The sequence below is a fragment of the Ovis aries genome, chromosome 4 (assembly GCF_016772045.2).
Source record: "Ovis aries strain OAR_USU_Benz2616 breed Rambouillet chromosome 4, ARS-UI_Ramb_v3.0, whole genome shotgun sequence".
NCBI classification, from domain to species: Eukaryota; Metazoa; Chordata; class Mammalia; order Artiodactyla; family Bovidae; genus Ovis; species Ovis aries.
Genome location: NC_056057.1, coordinates 98914284 through 98934783, shown reverse-complemented (window position 1 = coordinate 98934783; position 20500 = coordinate 98914284). Strand labels below are relative to the sequence as shown.

The window sequence follows — 20500 nt, the reverse complement described above, 5'->3', positions numbered from 1 at the left end:
GGGTGTGTGTGTGTCTCACACTCACGCATGCGTGTGCTCAGTAGTGTCCTCCTCTTTGCAACCCTATGGACTACAGCTTACCAGGCTCCTCTGTCCATGGAATTATCCCAGCAAGAATGCTGGAGTGGGTTGCTATTTTCTCCTCCAGGGGATTGTCCCAATGCAGGGATTGAACCTGCATCTCCTGTATTGCAGGCAGGATTTTTTACCAACGAGCCACCAGGGAAGCCCATGTATGATGTTTATTACATACATATTCACATAATACAGCCCAGTGATTCAGCCAAAGGGAAGGATCTTGACTCGATGACATGAATCTCAATGAAAGCTGTATCTCTAAAAGATGGGAAGTATTAAAGCCAAACCTTTTATTTACTGAAGATTCTATCTCTAAATAATTTCTTGATGAGTAAACTTTCAGAGAGGGCTTCCCAGGTGGTACTAGTGGGAAAGAATCCATCTGCCAGTGCTGGAGACATAAAGAGACACAGGTTCAATACCTGGGTCAGGAAGATCTCCTGGAGGAAGGCAAGGCAACCCAGCCCAGTATTCTTGCCCTGAGAATCTGAGAGACAGACGAGCCTGGTGGGCTACACAGTCCATAGCGTTACACAGAATTGGACACGACTGAAGCGACTTAGCATGCGTGCACACACTTTCAGAGAGGCAGGCAACATGAAAATATTTCACCTTGTTAAAGTTAGAAAAGCTTTTCAGAATCTGACCTTCTATGGATCTTTTCCTCAGAAAAAAATGCACATATATATTATGACAAAACCTTACAAGCAATTCCAGGGGTGCACAGGCACCCTCAGGTGTAAACAGAAAAGAAGTTTCTGGAGTCAGATTTGGATTCAAATCCCAACTTCACTTCTTCCTCTCTATGTGTCTATCCTTGGTCAAGGCATTTCAACTTTTCCAATCTCCATTTATTGTGTCTATAAACAGTATTTTATCTATAAACATATCTATAAACAGTATAAGAATACACCTTTTGCCCTTGAGGACTTATTAAACAAAAAAAAACAAGGAAAATTATGTATGTGAACCTCTTTCTAAAATTTTAAAAAGCACAGTGTAAGTAACAGCTATTGTAACATGGAATTGCTTGTGTTTTGCTAAACCTCACTATGAAGAAGCTTTAAGAGTCAGATCCTCAGAGGTAAGTGGGTTTAAGTCATAGTTTTATTCTCAGTAATTTTTAAAAAATGAGGAGGTAGGTAGAAGAAATGGGAGATGCCTAGGTTAGAGGAATGGGAGAGTGGGGAGGAGTATGAATGTTCTTTTCAGATCTGTTAAGTGCTACATGATGAAAAAGAAAAAAAAAAATTACATTTTGTGGTCTTAGAGACAGTATTAGGACAAATAGGTTAGAAGCTTCAAAAAGGCAGATCGGGCTTTATAAAAGGAAAATTTTACCAAGGATAAGTAGAGCATAAAAAAGTAATGCCTGTTTTAGGAGAGAGTTTTTTCCCTTGTAATGTAAGATCTTTATTTTTGTTTTTCCTGAGACAAGCCAGATACACATTGACGAGGTAGCATAAAAGAGATTTAAAGCAATGATTGGAAAGTCAGAATCAATTCAAACAGTGAAATTCTGGGATTTCATAAAAATGCACTGAGATTAAACCTATAAATATTATTAAGTCAAAGACCATCATCAAGAACTGTGTAGTAGTCAACTTCCTGACAGTTTACCACTAAATGCCATAGTCATATAGATTATAAACGTGAAGCTAAATATATGTCTAATTATATCTAGTTATGGTGAATCATATCATATGGTGAGTTATATTAAAGAGCAAATGATCATAAAGCAATGTAAAAAAAGCGTGCCTTTTTTTTTTTTTAATTCTGACGGTACAGAGCAATGAAGCAGCATTTGAACCTCTCATTTTACAGGTACTATAAAATACTAAGGGCTTCCCTGGTGGCTCAGACAGCAAAGAATTTGACTGCAATGCAAGAGACCTGGGTTCAAGCCATGGGTGGGGAAGATGCCCGGAGGAAGGCATGGCAACTCACGCCAGTATTCCTGCCTGGAGAATCCCACGGACAGAGGAGCCTGGCAGGCTACATACAGTCCGTGGGGTCACAAAGAGTCAGACATGACTGAGCGACAAAGCCCACACACACATAAAATACTATATACTATAAATTAGTAAATAGTATTAATATATAAAATGTTATACTGTGTAAAATAGAAGACAGCAAAATAGTATATGGTCTTTACTGACTATAACCACTGATGTGTTAGTAAATGCTTAATAATCAGCTCTTTGGTGGTGGGACAGGGAGAGAAGCCCTAGTTTCTCCTCCTGAGCTGGTGATATACAGTACAATGCTCCCTTGGGATGCCCAACAGCGGCAGTGAATGTAGCCGCCAGTCACCACAGGATCACAAGGTAAACAAATGACACTTACAACCATTCTGTACCCAGACAACCATTCTGTATCTCACTGTCAGTACAGTATTTGCTAAACTGCATGAGACATTCAACGCTCTTTACATAGGCTTTGCGTTAGATGATTCTGCCCACTGACAGCTCAGGTAAGTGTTCTGAGCACACTTAACGGAGGCAGCGTAAAGTCATGACATTCTGTAAGAGAGGTGTATTAAGTTCATTTTTGACTTCAATTATTTTCGACCCACGATGGACTTACAGGGATGTAACTCCATCGTAACTCGAGGAAGATTTAACACAATAAACATGTATTCATTTTCCCTCAATCCAGCAGAGTTAGTAAACACTCTCTATGAATCCAGTTTCATCATGGTGGAACATTGCATATATATTCATCATTACAAACAATTCAAGAATAGTAACAAAGTTTAACTACTCAAGTCAAAACTGTGGATAGCATTTTCCAACTCCAAAGTACTCACACAAAAGCCAGAGGCCTTGCCAGGATTCTTGTTTGACCTTGTTTCTTCACTGCATGCGCACTGTCATTGCTCTCCTATTAAGGGGGAATCCCTCGAGGCAAACACTTGCCTTTAGTCATTTTAGGTCTCTTTTACTGAGCAGTGGCCTGGCAAATAGGACACACTCAGGAAGCCACAATTTAGGCAAAGCAGAAGGCTCGTCAGCATGACAGTCAATGGATAACATCGGAAGCATTACATTTAACGAGTTACTTCAGTGGTGGCATTCAATGGAATCAAAAGTAAGCTGACTTATCATACGCCTATAGTATCCCTCCAAACCATGAGGCAGGCTGAAAGGAAAAATATCATAATTGGATGCAAGTTTGTTGCAAGTTTATCATATTTAAATAAAAGTTTTATAATTCAGGGCCCAGAACAAATAATTGTTCGGCCAAGCTAATCTTATGGATCTCATATTTTATTATTTTATGTCATGCTTAATTTCATTGTATTTTTCAGACAGTTAAATATGTTGCACACTCTCTTCCCAGGAACTGTGACCATCTTAAAGGCAGGGTCTTTTTATCTCCTAGCTAAGTGTTCAATAATTGATGAACAATAATATAACACCATTTTGAGAAACTCAAACTCAAATGACATAATCAAGCATATTGCTAACCTAGAGAACTGTGAGGAATATGAGAATATCTGTCTTTTTCTTCAATTTACCCAACCAAAAAAACAGTCACAGTCTCAGATTAAAGTGTTCGATATTCAAGATCCAGAATCTAGTTTAAAACAAACTCCAAGGAACATTTTGCTATAGAAACTTAAAGCATCTTCTACTAAAAATGCCTTATAAAAATAAATCAAAAGAAAACTTCCTTCCTTCACTTATAAAAAGTCAATAAAAGATGACTTAATTTCTTAAAATCACAAATTTTTGCTTGTCCCTCTACATTCTTATTTGGCAAATTAATAAATTCAAACATCAGAGCCACACTTGTTTGCTTTTCTAAAATCTCTTTTTATGCTGAAGCTGCATGTAGTTGTCTGCAGTGGTTCATTCTCTATCATTCTGTGAACAAAGAGACAGCCATGCAGCTACATTCCAAGCATAAAGCAGGCTCACAAGCATTGATGCAAATTTGTCCATTTTGATCATTTGCATTTCTTCTGTTAATGCTTTTTATGAGAAATCTATAAAGTGATTATAGTCTTCTGATCTTCATAAAACACAATGGGGATGGAAATATTAGAATGATCAGAGAATGCGTGTGGTAATACAATTTCACTCTGATCTCTTTCATGTACAACTCCATGGAGATCTTGAAGGCACCTCCTGGCACGCTATAATTATTTATTTACTAAATTTCTGAGTTTGGTGCCATGAAATGTATTTAAATATTGTTCTGCAGAGGATACTTAGGTACAATGGACTTCTGATGCTGCTTAATCTATTTTTACTCCCAGTACTATCTTGTCTAAGATCCAACACCATATGCATTGAAATAAGTTGTTCTTCAATGTTTCAAAACCTGATTTATTAGTTGTTCGAATTCCATCTGCCTCCAAAACTGTTCAGTGCCTCTCCTCTCACTGCCTGCATAAAAGGTTGAGGCTCGATTTTCCTCTACTTTATCATTTGATCAGCATATCTGACACATACATTAAGTTCTCTTTTCAACTATATAAATCACTTAAAATTCACACTTTCTTAAAAAAAAAGATCAGGCCAGTACAGCAGGAGCTTAACTAATGCATTTGTCATCTTCCATATTACTAATGTTTCAAAACACTGGTCTCAAGAAACTGTCCTTGCTATTATAAAAAAAAACACTGAAGTCAGGCTGAAATACTGATGCTTGCCCAAATTAGGAAAACAAATTATTATTAGCAAATACAGACTGCATGATCCACAGCTAGGGGGGAAGAAATGGAACAATGCTCAGGTCTGTAAATAACTACAACAAGAAATAATAACAGATGGAATAATCTGAAGGTGTGGGGATTTTTCTGGAGAAGACAAAGAAAATGGAAAAGGCAAGAGAGACACCTATTGCATCTCTCTATGTGACAGAAAAGAGCCACCATTTAAAACAGCAGCAAGGGAAGCAAGCTTTCCAAGGTGAGATGGGTTTTAGTTCCAACTGCTCTAGGAAGAAGGTTAAAAGAACATTCAGTTGGGACATCTAGGATATGAAAGATTCTCAAATGATGAGTCAGGTAAATTCATTGGAGAGAGAAGGGAAACGGAGATGCACAGAGCAGTATTAGGGAGAGGGGGCCCGAGCACGTTAGCTAACTGAGGACCCTGGACTCCCTGCGGTGACTGACATGGATGAGACGCTGAGCAGGATGAGAAGGACAAGCTGGACTCGAGAGGAGCCGGTAAGAGCTGCGGGGGACTGGAGGCCATGGAAATTAACGGGAACACACCCAGTCGTGAGGCTCCCGCCTTCAGGTGTTTGATGATGGTATGGAAGCCACCCTTGTAAAATTCTCAATCCTCATCCATCTTATTGGATCCAGCAGCACCAACTGGCTCAGTTAACCATTCTTTTCTGGAAACAATTCCTTCATTTAGCTTCCAGGACCATATCATCACTTGATTTCCCGCCTTACTGCTCAGTCCTTCTCCACTGTTCTGGCTCATTCCCCTTTATCTTCCTGACTTTCTATCACTTGAAGACCCCAGAGCTCAACCCTCTGAACCCTTTCTCTGCTCTACATACATGCCATGGAAGATATCACTTAACCTGGTGGCTTCACATATCATCTATATGCCAATGATGCCTCAATTCCTATCTCCAGTCCAGACCTCTGTCATGAACTCCCGACTGGTATGTACAGCTGACTCCTTGGCACCTCTGCTGGAATGCTCATAGAATGACTAATTTAACATCCAAAACCAGACTCAGACCAACTTCCCACTCCCTACCTGGTCCTCAAACAGCCTTCCTTATCTCTGAAAAAAAAAAAAAAAAGAATAAAGTACCGATTCATGCTACAAACATGGAGGAACCTGAAAAGCATGATGCTAAATGATGGAAACCAAACACAAAAGGCCACATATTGTACAGTTTCATGGACACTGAAGGTTGGCAACAGGCAAATCCAGAGAGGCAGAAAACAGACTAGTGGTTAGCAGGAGCTGAGGGAAGGAGGCATGGACAGAGATTGCTGACAGACAGCGATTCCTTTTGGGGGTGATAACAGCGTTCTGGAACTAGAGAGTCGTGACGTTTGCACAACACTCTAAGCACACTAAAAATCACTGAATTACACACTGGAAAACTGAGTATTATGGCATGTGAACTTTATCTCAATAAACACATTTAAAATAAAATAAAACTAATAAAAGATTACAAGAACTTTGTTTGCTCTTATATCTATTTCAAGTACCTATGACAACATCTGACAATGGTGGGTATTCAGAATATATTTGCTGAATAACTGATGAAATTAGTCTCTGAAGTTCATGCACATGTGTGTGTGTGTGTGTGTGTATACACACCTACTACAGTTTTGCTCTCTGCTTCATACATCAATACCTAATGATGTGTAAAAGATGAGCAGAAATAAGACCAAAAGTCCACTGTCCCATCTTGAAATCAGTCCTGAAAGTTAATGGAAATGTGAAACAAAGAAAAGCTAACTAAAAAGTACTAAGTGTGCCAATTCTTTACATTTAGAACTCTCTCAAGTTAAGGTAACTTTAAATTACCTTAGGTTTGTGTATAATACTGCATTAAAGCTTAAAAATAACTTTTTGTAGAGCACAAAGGATAAATTCTAAATTAATCCACAGGTAGCTTTTTCAAAACTGTTTTGTTTACAGTACAGTGAGAAAATAACCTATATGGGTAGAAAATACTCAGATCCTAAAACTTGCAAAGACAAAAGGCTAGCAAATAAAAGAATAAAATTACATAGGATTTTAATTGGTAGCAACTGATAAAAAAATCTCATATTCAATATTCCTAATTTTTTAAATTCAGCATATTTTCCCAAAGAACTTATGAATTGGGGTATATAGCAATAGATTGTTGATAATTATTTTTATTTAGATGGCGATAACTCCACAGTATGTCTTAGAACCTAGGAACACACACTTCTTGATTCATGCACACTTATTTCCATATTTTTTCTGCACACATACGAAAGGAGTTCATTGTCCATTTCCTGTTGGCAGGCAAAGACATCATTCTTAATGGCATGGGGTTCCCAAGCGTGCCACTGCCCGCGGCACCCACGCCAAGGCACAGAACACGCCTGTCAAGAAGAAAGGCCTGGCTGAACCTGAAGTATCTGATGGTCTACATCTCAACTCTGCCATATCGTATTCCTCAGCTTGTTCATCCATAATCTCTTTTAGATGGGTTTCTCTCCCTTCTCATCGTGGCCCCACTGTTTTGTCTGAAATTCAATCACAGATGAATTAGGCTCTAGGAAACATTCCCATTCTAGCTCTCCAGCCACACCAGAAACCCTAGACCCCGTGTTAATTTTGTTATAGCTTTCAGTTCTCACATTTCAATGCAAAATCACTTTCCCCTGGAGAATGCCACTGCTATTGGCAAGACAGCACAGGGGCTGCCACACAACTCAATCACCAATAACAACCAGGGAAACTCAACCCTCAGCACACATTAGTAATCATGGGAAAGGAGCCAGAACTTTAATCACAGTTGTTTCAAAAACAGCCAGGGATTTCAAAACACTGTTATTCTAGCATATGACCCCAATACAGTGCTTAATCAAAGCCATTGCCAGTACAAGAATAACCTGCAGACTTTAATGAAAACCGATTTCATAGAAATCAGTGTGTTGGCATCATGCTGGATGCAATTTAGCAAAACTCTAAAAAGTTTACATCTATAGAGGTTCTCGAGATAACATTTGTTTATGATACCATAGTGCACTTCTGTACTTGGGACTGTGTATTTATACAAACACACACACATGTGCAGCCACATCCACACTGCCGTTTAGAGACACAGTCACACAGTTAAGGTGACATAAGCACTGCAAAATGTGAACGTGTGGAATTGGTGACCAGCTGGGTGGGCAGGTGCAGGATCTGGATGGGATTGCCTTCAGGTCCCAGAGATGATCTGGAAGCTTTCTTCAAACTAGAAATTTGGGACAGAGTGTTTTTGGTGTCAAGCCTTGCTGGCAAGAGACACAAGTCCCAGATGTTCACAAAGCCACGAAGCTTGACTAAACTCTGCCACCAGTTCTATTTTTAGGCTGCGTCCTGGTGGAATGGCAAAGGCCATGATCATACCTTAAGAGATAGCAGCTGCCACGACTGCTCCTGTAGTTGGAGAGAGCACAGCAGAGCCGTTCTCTGTCATCCAGGAGAAGGGTAACAAAGAAAAGCAGGACTGTGAGCTTGACTTGTCTGCAATAGTCCCACTTCTAGGGCTTTTCACTTCTCTCCCCACTATGGCAGAACTGGGGAGAGCAGCAGGGACTAGAGAGCCAAGGAGAGGAGAAGGAGGCTGTACTAAAATGTTTTTATAAAGGGGAGCTGCACCAGGGGAATTACACACACACACAATGGTGCATGTGTGTGTGTTAGTCGCTCAGTCACGTCTGACTCTTTGCAACCCCATGGACTTTAGCCAGCCAGACTCCTTTGTCTGTGGAATTTTCTAGGCAAGAATACTGAAGTGGGTAGCCATTCCCTTCTCCAGTGGATCTTCCAGGACCAGAGATCAAATCCAGGTCTCCTACATTGCAGGCAAATTCTTTATCATCTGAGCCACCAGAGAAGTCCATATATAGTGGTGGGATGCAACCATTCAGTGGTTTACAATCTATTAGAATTGAAGGGAATGTGTTCACTCTTAATTCTTAAAAAATATATGCTAGGACTTCCCCTCCCAATGCAGGGGTCTGGGGTTTGATCCTTGATCAGGCAACTAGATCCCACATACCTCAACTAAGACTTTTCCTGCCACAACTAAAGATCCTGCATGCCACGATGAAGACTAAGGACCCCATAGGCCACAAGTAAGTGGTGCAAACAAATAAATATTAAAAAATTTAAAAAACATTTATGTCCATATATGTGTATATAATATACAAACATACGTGTGTGTATATATATATATACACACACATATCTACACACACACCCCTCCAAACATTTTCACAGACCACCTTCTAACATGAGATATTTCCACCAGATCTTTCTATTCATAAAAGTGGGGAGATTCCTCTGAATAGAAATAATGTAACTATCAGTGAGTATTTTAGGCCAGCAATACCGGTAAACATCAACATTAAGCTTTCTGATGAACTAAAGCACCAATCTGAGATTTTTTTACCGCTGCGGGGGGAAAAAAAAATCCCAATTACAAAGAGGTCTGAGATGAAGAATTAAAAAACACACCACATAAGTTATTTCTTAAAAAAAAGCAGTATATAAACAAGGGGGAAGAAGGGCAAGGGACTCTACACCTGTCACCTTTCTATTCGCTGTCACCAGGACAACCTTCAGGGGATTATTCCCAGGATCCGTGATTCACAGCAAACCTGCTTTCAAATATATACTGGCAATATTTAATTATATACTGTCTTGGCATACTGTGTATATAGTTGATGCTTTTATACAAGCTAGGAAAAAGACAATTTCACAGATGTCTGTTCCTGTCTGACTATACAAATGCTTGAAATTTTAAGAAAATAAGCCATCGATGCTTTAAGCTAAAACCCTCACTGATTAGAGATATGGATGCACTTCTACAAGGGGGTGTGGGGGAACAAAGGGATAAGATGGTAAAGTCGTAAAGCTGCTTTTTTGCCTCTGAATAAGACTGAATTCTCATGGGCTTTTTTTTTTTTTTTTAACTTTTGTTTCCTGAATTATGAACTCTTGGAAATATGTCATTGTAATATGCAAATACTGAAATACTCTCTAAATGATTTTCTAATCATCTTCCTTTTTGGAAAATTGACATTGATTCTCTCCATTATTGCAGATAATAGAGGATACTCTGCACCTAGATGATTGGGCAAGTGGGAAACCATAGCACCCTCGTTTCACTGAAGAAGAAAACAGGTCTACACAGATAACAATACCTTACAATACCATAGCTGCTAAATGGCCAAATTGTTTTTGCAATCATACTTTCATCTGAGCCTCGAAGTATCATGTTATTAAAGCAATGGATGGGAAAATTAAGATACCAAAGGGTGCAGCATCTTGTCAAAGATACCCACAGGTGATCAGTAGTTTAAAACAAATGAAAACGCAAGGCAATGTGAGGATCTTTCAAACATCTCAAAGGTCAAGTGATTTGTCTAATTTCCAATACCTGTCCTCTAGAACTTGTTCTCTGATATTAGTGGAAATAATGTCAAGTTGGATATGAATTTGTACTTTGTAGATTAAGGATCATACCACTTTTCTCCCAAATATCTCATCACAGACACCAAACCAAATAATAAATAAGAAGTAGGCTTTCAGATAAAACACAGTCCACATAATTTCAACATTTAACATCAAGCTGGTTCCTCTTTAAGGTTTCTGGAATCTTAGATTCTAAAACTCCTCTCACAGTTCAGGCTGTGATCGTTTTGCCTCAGTGACACCTAGAATGGTCAATATGACTATCTTTGGTTTGAAAATAGTCTCTTAATCATTATCTCACAATTCCACTTGTTGGAAAAATATTACTTATTTTTATCTCATGTACAGTTAGGTATCAGAGGAATTTGTTTTATAAATCCATTTCTAAGAAATTATTAAATTCTTTATGTAACACATCTTTATGTAATTACATCTTTATGTAACCACTTTATGTAATTACATCTCTATGTAACCACTTAAAATGTGGATTCTGATAGGAAATTAAAATGCATTTATTCGTGTTTTAACATTTAATCAGAATAAAACATAAATGGGTTTACTTTTGTTTGCATAATAATTTATTTTGTGTATTGTTCTTAAGATGTATATTTTACTATGTTTGCTCTAATATGCTTGCTCATCTATTATAGAAACACCCTGCCACGAGAATTTTGGAAAAATGAGGTACAGAAGTTGTGACAAGTGGATATAACAAGAAAAGAATTGTCTTTTAAAGTCAATCCTTCTATGTGTAGAAAGCAGAACTGAAGAATCTAAAATCAGGAGGGCTGTCTATAATTCAAAAGCCTCCATCCATAAAGATCTCCTCTGTTTATATAAATCTGACAACCGAAGTTCATCAGCTATTCTTCCCAAACCACACTCCCAGAGATGAGCTGATACCCATTTTATAATTACATACACATTAGTAATTCAGGTAGCAAGATGGCCTATAGATTTCTAGCCGGATTATCTCAGGCCCTGAAGGTTATGCCTGCTGGGTAAGGATTACCAGAGTTAATTTCAGATAGTGAACTGGAAACACCCAGGCTAATGAAAAAATGCATGTCTACAACCAGAACAATAACTCAGCATCTCCAAGCTTGCCTTATCAAATCTCACCTTGCCTGGATGTCACTCATTCTGTTTCACTTGTAAACACAAAAACAAAATCACTACAATACTTACCTATGGCAGAGAAGTGGTGATTGTTTGCAGTACTTTTTAGTAGCTGCCTTATTTTTTTGGTCACACCTTGTGGCTTGTGGGATCTTACATCCCTGATGACAGATAGAACCCGGGTCCTCAGCAGTGAAAGTGCAGATCTTAAGCACTGGACTGCCAGGGAACTCCAACAGTGATTTTTCTCTCCTGTGTTTCACGAAGGCCAAGAAAAATTACCAAGACCAAAATGATAGACTTTCCTAATTTTTTGAAGATGTAACCCCCTTTGATTCACATCTATACAGCTGCTGGATGGAACTTTCAAGGCCTCAAGAGGCAATTCCAAGTATGTACATTCCTGCAGGCAACAGAGTAGCTTAAGGGGAATGCTTTCTAAAGGTTTCTTGGGCTGCAAAGAACTCAAGTCCAGATCCTGCAATCTTTGATTTGGCCAAAGAATAATCACAGCAGGTGAATTTCATAGCTATGAATGGCGAAAAAAATACAAAAACTGGTGAGCACACTCAACAGACCCAAGAGACTCAAATAGAGTCTCAGAATACAACACACATCACTGTCACAAATCTTTGAAACTGAGCCCACCTTAATGCCACAGCACAGGGCAAAGGAAAGAAACTGAGTCAATTCTCAAACCTACATTCATTAAATTCCCCAAATCCCCAGGTACCTTTTATAAGCCAATCAGCTGGCACTCTGTCCTGTAGTGTACAGACCTAAGAGAATGCATGTCTGCAAACAGTAAATAGGTAGGCCCCTAAACAAATTCATATCAGCAAATTCTACAAGGTGTTATTTTTCAAATAAAGACATACGGTGTTAAAAACAAAGGAAAAGAGGCAGTATTGCTAAGAAATATGACTATATTTTTTTAATTATTAAAATGGAATTACATTAAAGTAGCTGAAAAGGGAGCAAGGAACTACTAGACCTTTCTTTATTTGGACCTCTTAATTTATTTAAAACACATAGAAGAGAATGGCAAAAAGATAGTCTTCGTTACTGTTTTACTTAATGGCTAATAAATGATTATTCTGCCACACAGAAAACCATAAATTAGCAAGCCAGAAACACTGAGACAAATGGCATTTTGTTTGTGTTTTAAGATGCTATTTAATATTTTAAAAGGATGGGGTAGGAAGGACCAGGTAAGGATAAGGAAAGAAAAGAAAATCATTCATTTGGGGTACATGGTATTTAATTTCCTTTCTGGATTAAACTGATGGTCTGGGTGTCATGGATCTAAATGCTGCCACATGGCCCAGTTCCTAATGATTGGTCTATTACACTATAGTTGGATTTATTTCAACAATTAAAATAGCCTGTCCAAAACAGAAGGCATACCTGCTTTCCAGTAGATAAAATACACAAATTCCCTTAGGGGATGAATACAGGGCAAGAACACAAAGAAGTGTGCCTAACAATGGTAAAAATGTCAGAAAACAGAAAATGTCAAATCCCCAAGGGGAAAAACAAGCGCAAACTTTGGTTGGAGCTCAGGCACCAGTTTTTTGTGGGATGAAATTATACTCTGCAATCTCCCCTAAGGAAAAACAACTGCTCAAAGTAATCAAAGTATGGTGTTTGGTGAATTTTCTTTGTTTCAAAGTCCAAAACAAAAGCAAAAGCAACAACACAGCTTTCATGCCACTGTTAGCAGGAAATTTAACTCTTCACAGGATAACTTTTCTTTAGAAGAACCTAACCCCAGAAATGAAGAGTTACAGGTTTCTGGGTTTCTCTTCCTGATTCCAATTTCCTGCCTGGTAAACTGGAAGCTAAAGAAATCTGGAGGAAAAATTTAACCGCTAATTACAGATTCAAGCCATCAGCTGATTTTTCTGATGGGTTCAAGCAATGATGCTACAACTTGGGCACTTTTCTTGATCATTTCTATTCAGTCTGACATGCAAACACCTTGTAAAACACAAACGATCTGAATAAAACTGGCTGCAGACTCTCCACCTTTCCAAGGCTGCCTTTCCAAGGCTAGTCAGTCACTTTCAGCATGAATGCTGGAGTTTCACTTAGGAAATTTCACTCAGGAAATTTCCCCTAAGAGCTCCAGACTTCATTATGAAACTCAAAGGCACTAGCATCCTCATTCAGTCTCCAAAGAGCCATAAATAACACCTGATGGAGACAAGGAGTCTTTATTTTTCTGGAGTGTCTGGCCTAATAAGAGTTAGATGAAACAAGTATTAAATATTTAACTTGCATGGAATCCCATCAACCTCCTCTTGGATACGAAGGCCTTGCCTTTTGTACCACTTCCAGTTATATTTTGATATTGTATCAATTCCTTGTCAGGATGATATATTTTCACTGCAATAAAAGTGCAGCGAGGAAACAAGAGAGCTAATAAAAATGTATCCCTCAGTGCAAGGAGTTCTAATGGAGCTGAGGTCAAAGACCGAGTCTAAACACACACTTCTAGGCAAACAACATGTCATAATACAATGAGTTTATCAACCATTTCAGGATTTCTAAAGAGAAAACTTCTCAGAGGCCTTCCCCAGCCACTCCATCTAAAATTTCCATCTTTCCTGTTGCTATTGCATGTCTCTCTTTTCTTCTTTAATTTTCCTCCCTCACATTTATCATTATTAAAACATTATATGCTTATCTCGCTTATCATCCAGCTCCTCTTCTAGGACATTTGTTCCATGACAGAAGGGATTTTTGTGCATTTTGTTACCTGCTGCATCCTCATGGCTTAGGGAAGTACCAAAGCAACTGTGTGTTGAATGGATAAATAAATGAATGAATAAAATGATCCAGAGGGACAAAGATCAGAAATATTAACTACTGTGCTTCACATTTCACTTTATTAATTTATCCCACACAATGGCCTATTTTACAAATAAAGAATATGAAATTCAAAAAGTTCTTCAAAGTTACTCAGATAATGGGTAGCTGCACAAAGGTTTACACAAAGTTCTTTATATAGCACCACACTGCCCCCTCTTCAAAGAGGTAATGAGACTTGAATTGCTGAATTGGGCCTTTGTGTAAGTGAGGAGGAGTGAAGGTGGTGACAGAAACAGCGTAAGGAAAGGCGAAAATTCAAGAGCATCAGATATTGCAGAATGGCAAAAACCTGGCATTTATGCTGAAATTTATATTCAAAAAGATAAACTAGAGATAGACTCTACATGGCCTTAAATGTCAGGACCTATCTTCTTACAAAGAATCAGTTTCAAACATTATTTTTCTCAAAGAAAATAACTTTCCTTTGTCATTTGAAAGCTTACATAGAAATCTGATATGTTAAGTAGATAAAAGTCTGAGAGAAAATCCTAGAGACAGAAAGGTAGGCTAAGAGAAAATTGCAGAAGACTAACAACAAAGGCCTGAAAAACAATGATGCAAGTGGGGAAAAAAAAAAAAAAAAATGCCAGATTTGAAAAGCATTATAAAAGAAAAAAGCAAAAGAGCTTGGTGACAGATTAGGCAAAGATCATTGCCAGAGAAGACTTGGCAATTTCACATTCCAACTACACTGAGAATACCATTTTCTTGAGCGAACAAGGAAATTTAGGAAGAAGGAGGTTTTGGGGAAAGATGACAACTCTGACTTTAGGTGAGGGTGGCCTCTGTACATTCGTACATGTCAAGGCCCCCAAGATTCTCTTCCCCAATTCCTTTTCTCTCCCTGAATGATCAAATAGGCAATCACGGTATCAACTACCACCTAAATACTAATTACACTCAAGCAGTCCTGACCTCTCTCCCAAGCTCCAGATTTTACCTGAAAATCTCATACATTTCAAATTCAACAATCTGAACTCTTTCTCTCTATATCCTGCCCTTCCTTTGTCAAAACTAAACCTTCCATCACCTAATTTCCCACGCCAGTGGTCAAATCACACTTCTCCCTGTCCTTTGTACCTTCCCCTTCCTCCACCCACTCAGAGGGAGTGAAGAAGTACTTTCAAAATTACTGTACCTTTTTCTGCATTATTACTATCTATATGGTAAATATATGTAACCCGCATAACTTAAAATCCATAGATTAAACAGAAAATAACAAGTGTTAATGAGAATGTAGAGGATTTGGAACCTGTGTGTGCTACTGATTAGAATGTAACATGAAAAACAATATGCTGATTTCTCAACAAATTAAAAGCAGAATTATCATATGATCCAGTAATCTACTTCTGGGTATATATTCAAAACAATTAAAAACAGAGTCTCGAAGATATATACACCAAAGTTCACAGCAGCATTATTCACAATATCCCTACACTGCTACTTACTCACATAGCTAAAAGCCAGAAGAAACTCAAATATCCATCAGATGAATGAATGAGTAAACAAAATGTGGTGTATACATAACAATGGAATATAATGCAGAAAGGAAGAGAGTTCTGACACAGGCTACATGAATGAAACTTGAGGATATTCTGCTAAGGGAAACAAGTCAGTCACATAAAGTATTATATTATTCCACTTCTATGATGTATGGCGTCCCTGGTGGCTCAGATGGTAAAGCGTTGGCCTGCAATGCTGGAGACCGGGTTCGATCCCTGGGTCGGGAAGATCCTCTGGAGAAGGAAATGGCAACCTGCTCCTTGCCTGGAAAACCCCATGGACAGAGGAGCCTGGTAGGCTACAGTCCATGGGGTCGTAAAGAGTTGGACAGGCTGAGTGACTTTACTTTCACTTTCACTTATTTGATGTAATTCAGTTCAGTTCAGTCACTCAGTCGTGTCCGACTCTTTGCAATCCCATGAATCGCAGCATGCCAGGCCTCCCTGTCCATCACCTACTCCCGGAGTCTACTCAAACCCATGTCCATCAAGACAGTGATGTCATCCAGCCATCTCATTCTCTGTTGTCCCCTTCTCCTCCTGCCCCCAATACTTCCCAGCATCAGGGTCTTTTCCAATGAGTCAGTTCTTCGCATGAGGTGGCCAAAGTATTGGAGTTTCAGCTTCAGCATCAGTCCTTCCAATGAATACCCAGGATTGATCTCCTTTAGGATGGACTGGTTGGATCTCCAAGGGACTCTCAAGAGTCTTCTCCAACACCACACTTCAAAAGCATCAATTTTTCGGTGCTCAGCTTTCTTCACAGTCCAACTTGATGTAATTAGACTAGTCAAACACACAGAGACAAAAGTAGAATGGTGGTTGCTAGGGGCAGAGAGGCAGAGAAGGCAATGGCACCCCACTCTAGTACTCTTGCCTGGAAAATCCCATGGATGGAGGAGCCTGGTAGGTTGCAGTCCACGGGGTCGCTAAGAGTCAGACATGACTGAGCGACTTCACTTTCACTTTTTCACTTTCACGCACTGGAGAAGGAAATATGCAACCCACTCCAGTGTTCTTGCCTGGAGAAACCCACGGGCAGGAGAGCCTGGTGGGCTGCCGTCTATGGGGTCACACAGAGTTGGACACGACTGAAGTGACTTAGCAGTAGGGGCAGAGAAGGGGTGATATACCATGAAAAGTGAAAGTGAAGTCGCTCAGTTGTGTCTGACTCTGCGACCCCGTGGACTGTAGTCCACCAGGCTCCTCCAGGCAAGAACACTGGAGTGGGTTGCCATTTCCTTCTCCAGGAGAATCTTCCTGACCTAGGGATTGAACCCAGGTTTCCTGCATTGCAAGCAGACGCTTTAACCTCTGAGCCACCAGGGGGAACCATATTACTGTTTAATAGGTAAAATTTCAATTGGGTAAGATGAAAAATTTCTAGAGATGGACAGTGCTGAATGTACTTAATAACATTGTACTGGGCTTCCCCTGTGGCCCAACTGGTAAAGAACCTGTTTGCAATGTGGGAGACCTGGGTTCAATCCCTGGGTTGGGAAAGGCTACCCACTCCAGTATTCTGGCCTGGAGAATTCCATGGACTCTATACAACGGTTAAGATGGTGAATTTTATGTGTATTTTACCACAATTAAAAATTTTAAAATTAAGTCAATGAAGCATGCTGGCGACGGAATGAAACACCAACACTGCAGAGTGGTTTAAATCTTTATATTTTAACACTTGCTTCTTACAGCTGCTTTCTTTTATATCCCTTGCACAACAACCTACAGGGCAAGCTGCCAAGCACTATGATTCAGAGACTATACAGTGCGCAGGCGCAGGGCGAGATAACCTTTACCTTGGCTTATTTACTGCAGCTAAGACTTTGTTTTGGGGAACTTCTTTATCAACTTAGAATCCGTTTAGTCCCAGGGTCTGTTCCTTTTGAGGAATCAGAGAAACATCCTTGTGTGCAAGAAATGTTCTTTTCCCATGGGAACAAACAGGATTCTTAGCTGAACATCTCGTTTGCAAGAATGTTCAGCTCAGGTTGAGAGTCTCATTTGCAAGCACTTCTCAACCTTCCTTAAACCTAGTTCCCTACACTGGGCAGAACATCTCGTTTGCAAGAATGTTCAGCCCTGGTTGAGAGTCTCGTTTGCAAGCACTTTCTCAACCTTCTTTATACCTTGTTCCCTACGGAAGCAACTCAAGAAATTCCAACTACCTAATAATGATAAATACTAGTGCTTAAAGAAAAAAGAGTAGTTAAGCATCAAAAGATGTTCTATGCTTTACTCTATACTAAGATCTTAACATTATGTCTATGCTTTATACTCAAGAATGGTCTTTCCTTATCAAAAGAAATGATGCATTACAAGAGTCAACAAATTGTTTACTCATGCCAAGTACTACATTTTCATTTCCAAAACAAAAAGCCAATATATTATACTCTGTGTTAAACCATCCCTTCACTGTTAATCAAGTTTAAATAAAACTCTTTATGGATGGCTAGAGACCTAAAAGTGAAGTATTAGTATACCATAAATATTTTAATTGAACCATGAATATTCATAGCCATTTATTTTGTTAAAGAAGAAGATAAGAAAAATCAATTATTCTAATATGTAAATTTCAGTCCTGACAAGTTATCTTACCTTCATCTGCATTACAAAAACCAATGCATTTCGGGACCATTCATTATTTATATAATCCTAGAGTTTTCCAGGTTAATATGAGCTTCCAAAGTTATTTTGCCCTAGCCATCTGAAAGAGTTTTTATTTTTTCATGACTCCAAACTAATTTCAACACCTGTTCTTGACTACAAGCCCATGAGAATAAAAAGAATGCAATGTTAATAAAGATCTGTTCCTTTGCTTTCTTTCAATGACCTGGGAATTTCCAACTCTAACACTGCAAAGAATGTTTAGAACTTTGACAGCAATGACAGTTGTTGTGTAAAACTAATAGTTTATCACTTTACTGTTTAATTATTAAAAAGTATGCAAATAATTGTATACTTTTGATAATTGATAATCCCCCAAAGTGAAGCAACTCATTTTGATGCAAAGGTACAAATAATCTATTAAGTCAAGGACTACCCAGAGTACCTCACCATATCAGGATTATATTACTATATATTTTAAGTCATACTGTTATTCAAGTGAGCCATGATGATAAGAAATATAATCACTATGAAAAATTCAAGTTCTCACTGATTTTGAGATATAAAAGTATATCCCAAGTTAAAAAAAACCATGTGACTGGAGAATAAGAAGTTGGTTCTCAAAAAAAAAAAAAAAAAAAATCAGCAATGTAGGAACAGGATTCAAGAGTCTGAAGCATCAAGAAAAGTAAAATCAGTTCTTTCTATGGACTAAGAATGGCTAGATAAAACATGAAATCCCAGTAAGTATTTGATAAGAGATGAAGCCAAGTTTAAAGGGAGAAATATGGCCAAAGGGGGCTATACAGAACCATGGGCTTCCTTTTCTTTGAATCCCATGTGACAAACAGATGATAAATACTACAACTTCAACAAACTAAGACAATATAAGAAGAAGAACATCAAATATACATACTGAGTTGAGAAAATCTGTAGTCTACCTACTGGAGGAATTATGAAACATCTGTGCTGTGCTGAGTCGCTCAGTCTTGTTTAACTCTTTGCGACCTCATGGGCTGTAGCCACCAGGCTCCTCTGTCCATGGAATTCTCTAGGCAAGAATACTGGAGTCGGTTGCCATGCCCTCTGCCAGGGGATCTTCCCTACCCAGGAATCGAACCCAGCTCTCCCACATTGCAGGAAGCCCTGGGGGATTACAAAACATCTGTACTATTCTGAAAATCTGTAATCTCTACAGGGTTGATTTATCTTTGATTATGAACACATATTTTCATAATATAATTATGCTAGTATTTCACCATGTGATAATGTCCTTCCAAACAAACCAGACGGATCCATCTTGGTTTGTTTTTTTAATTTCACGTTTTCTGAGGGGGGAAGTCAGCACTCTCTTAACTTTTACAAGCAATTTGTGATAGGGAGCAGCATGACTGGAATCAAGAGTGATGAGCAGAAACAAGGAGGTCTGGGTTCTTCTAAAGACTCCGTGACTTAAGATGCTGTACAATCCTAAAGAAGTCACTTAACTTGGGGAAGGGGAAGGCTCAGTTGTATCCTCTATAATGCAAATTAGATTTTATCCAAGAGAACCTCTAACTTTATAAAAATCATTGGAATGATTTGTAGAACAGTTGGTTTAGGAACAGTCATTAAAGCGATCCAGAAAATTACCAAGTGATATTTTTATAGTTTCATAAAGAAAAATATTATTAAAATAAAGGGGAGAAAAGATAAATACAAGTTTCTTACTTAATCAGGTATTTCCTAGCTTCCTAAGCTCTGATGAATGCATTAAGCAAACGAGATATTTAAGGGTGAGTGGCAGTAACACATTTCACTTCTCCAATCTAAAATACTATCCAAACTTCAACAAATGTATCCCAACTCCATAATCTGTATAATTAATTCTTTTTGATTATGTCTATTTTCAAATTGGGCTTCCCTGGTGGCTCAGACTATAAAGAATCCACCTGCAATGAAGGAGACCTGGGATCAATCCCTGGGTTGGGAAGATCCCCTGGAGAAAGGAATGGAAACCCACTCCAGTATTCTTGCCTGGAGAATTCCAGGGCAGAGGAGCCTGGGGCTACAGTCCATGGGTTCTCAAAGAGATGGACACAACTGAGTGCTTAATACACACAGTTTTAAATTACACTGTGAAAGAGACTGCCAAGTCCAAGCTTCTGTGCCTACAAGTATATG

General features: G+C 38.7%; 1 protein-coding gene across 5 annotated transcripts in view; it reads right to left on the bottom strand.

The window, feature by feature from the left end:
• EXOC4 (exocyst complex component 4) overlaps window positions 1–20500 on the bottom strand; it is an 807451-nt gene that overhangs the window by 477627 nt on the left and 309324 nt on the right. The window contains exon 10 of one of the 5 annotated variants that reach the window (XM_060414842.1): window positions 14224–16513. The exons of the other annotated variants lie outside the window; for them this stretch is intronic. Coding sequence (XP_060270825.1) covers window positions 16509–16513 — 5 coding nt within the window. The 3' untranslated portion in view covers window positions 14224–16508. Of the gene's footprint in view, window positions 1–14223; window positions 16514–20500 lie in introns of those variants that run through there. 5 annotated transcript variants of the gene reach the window in all.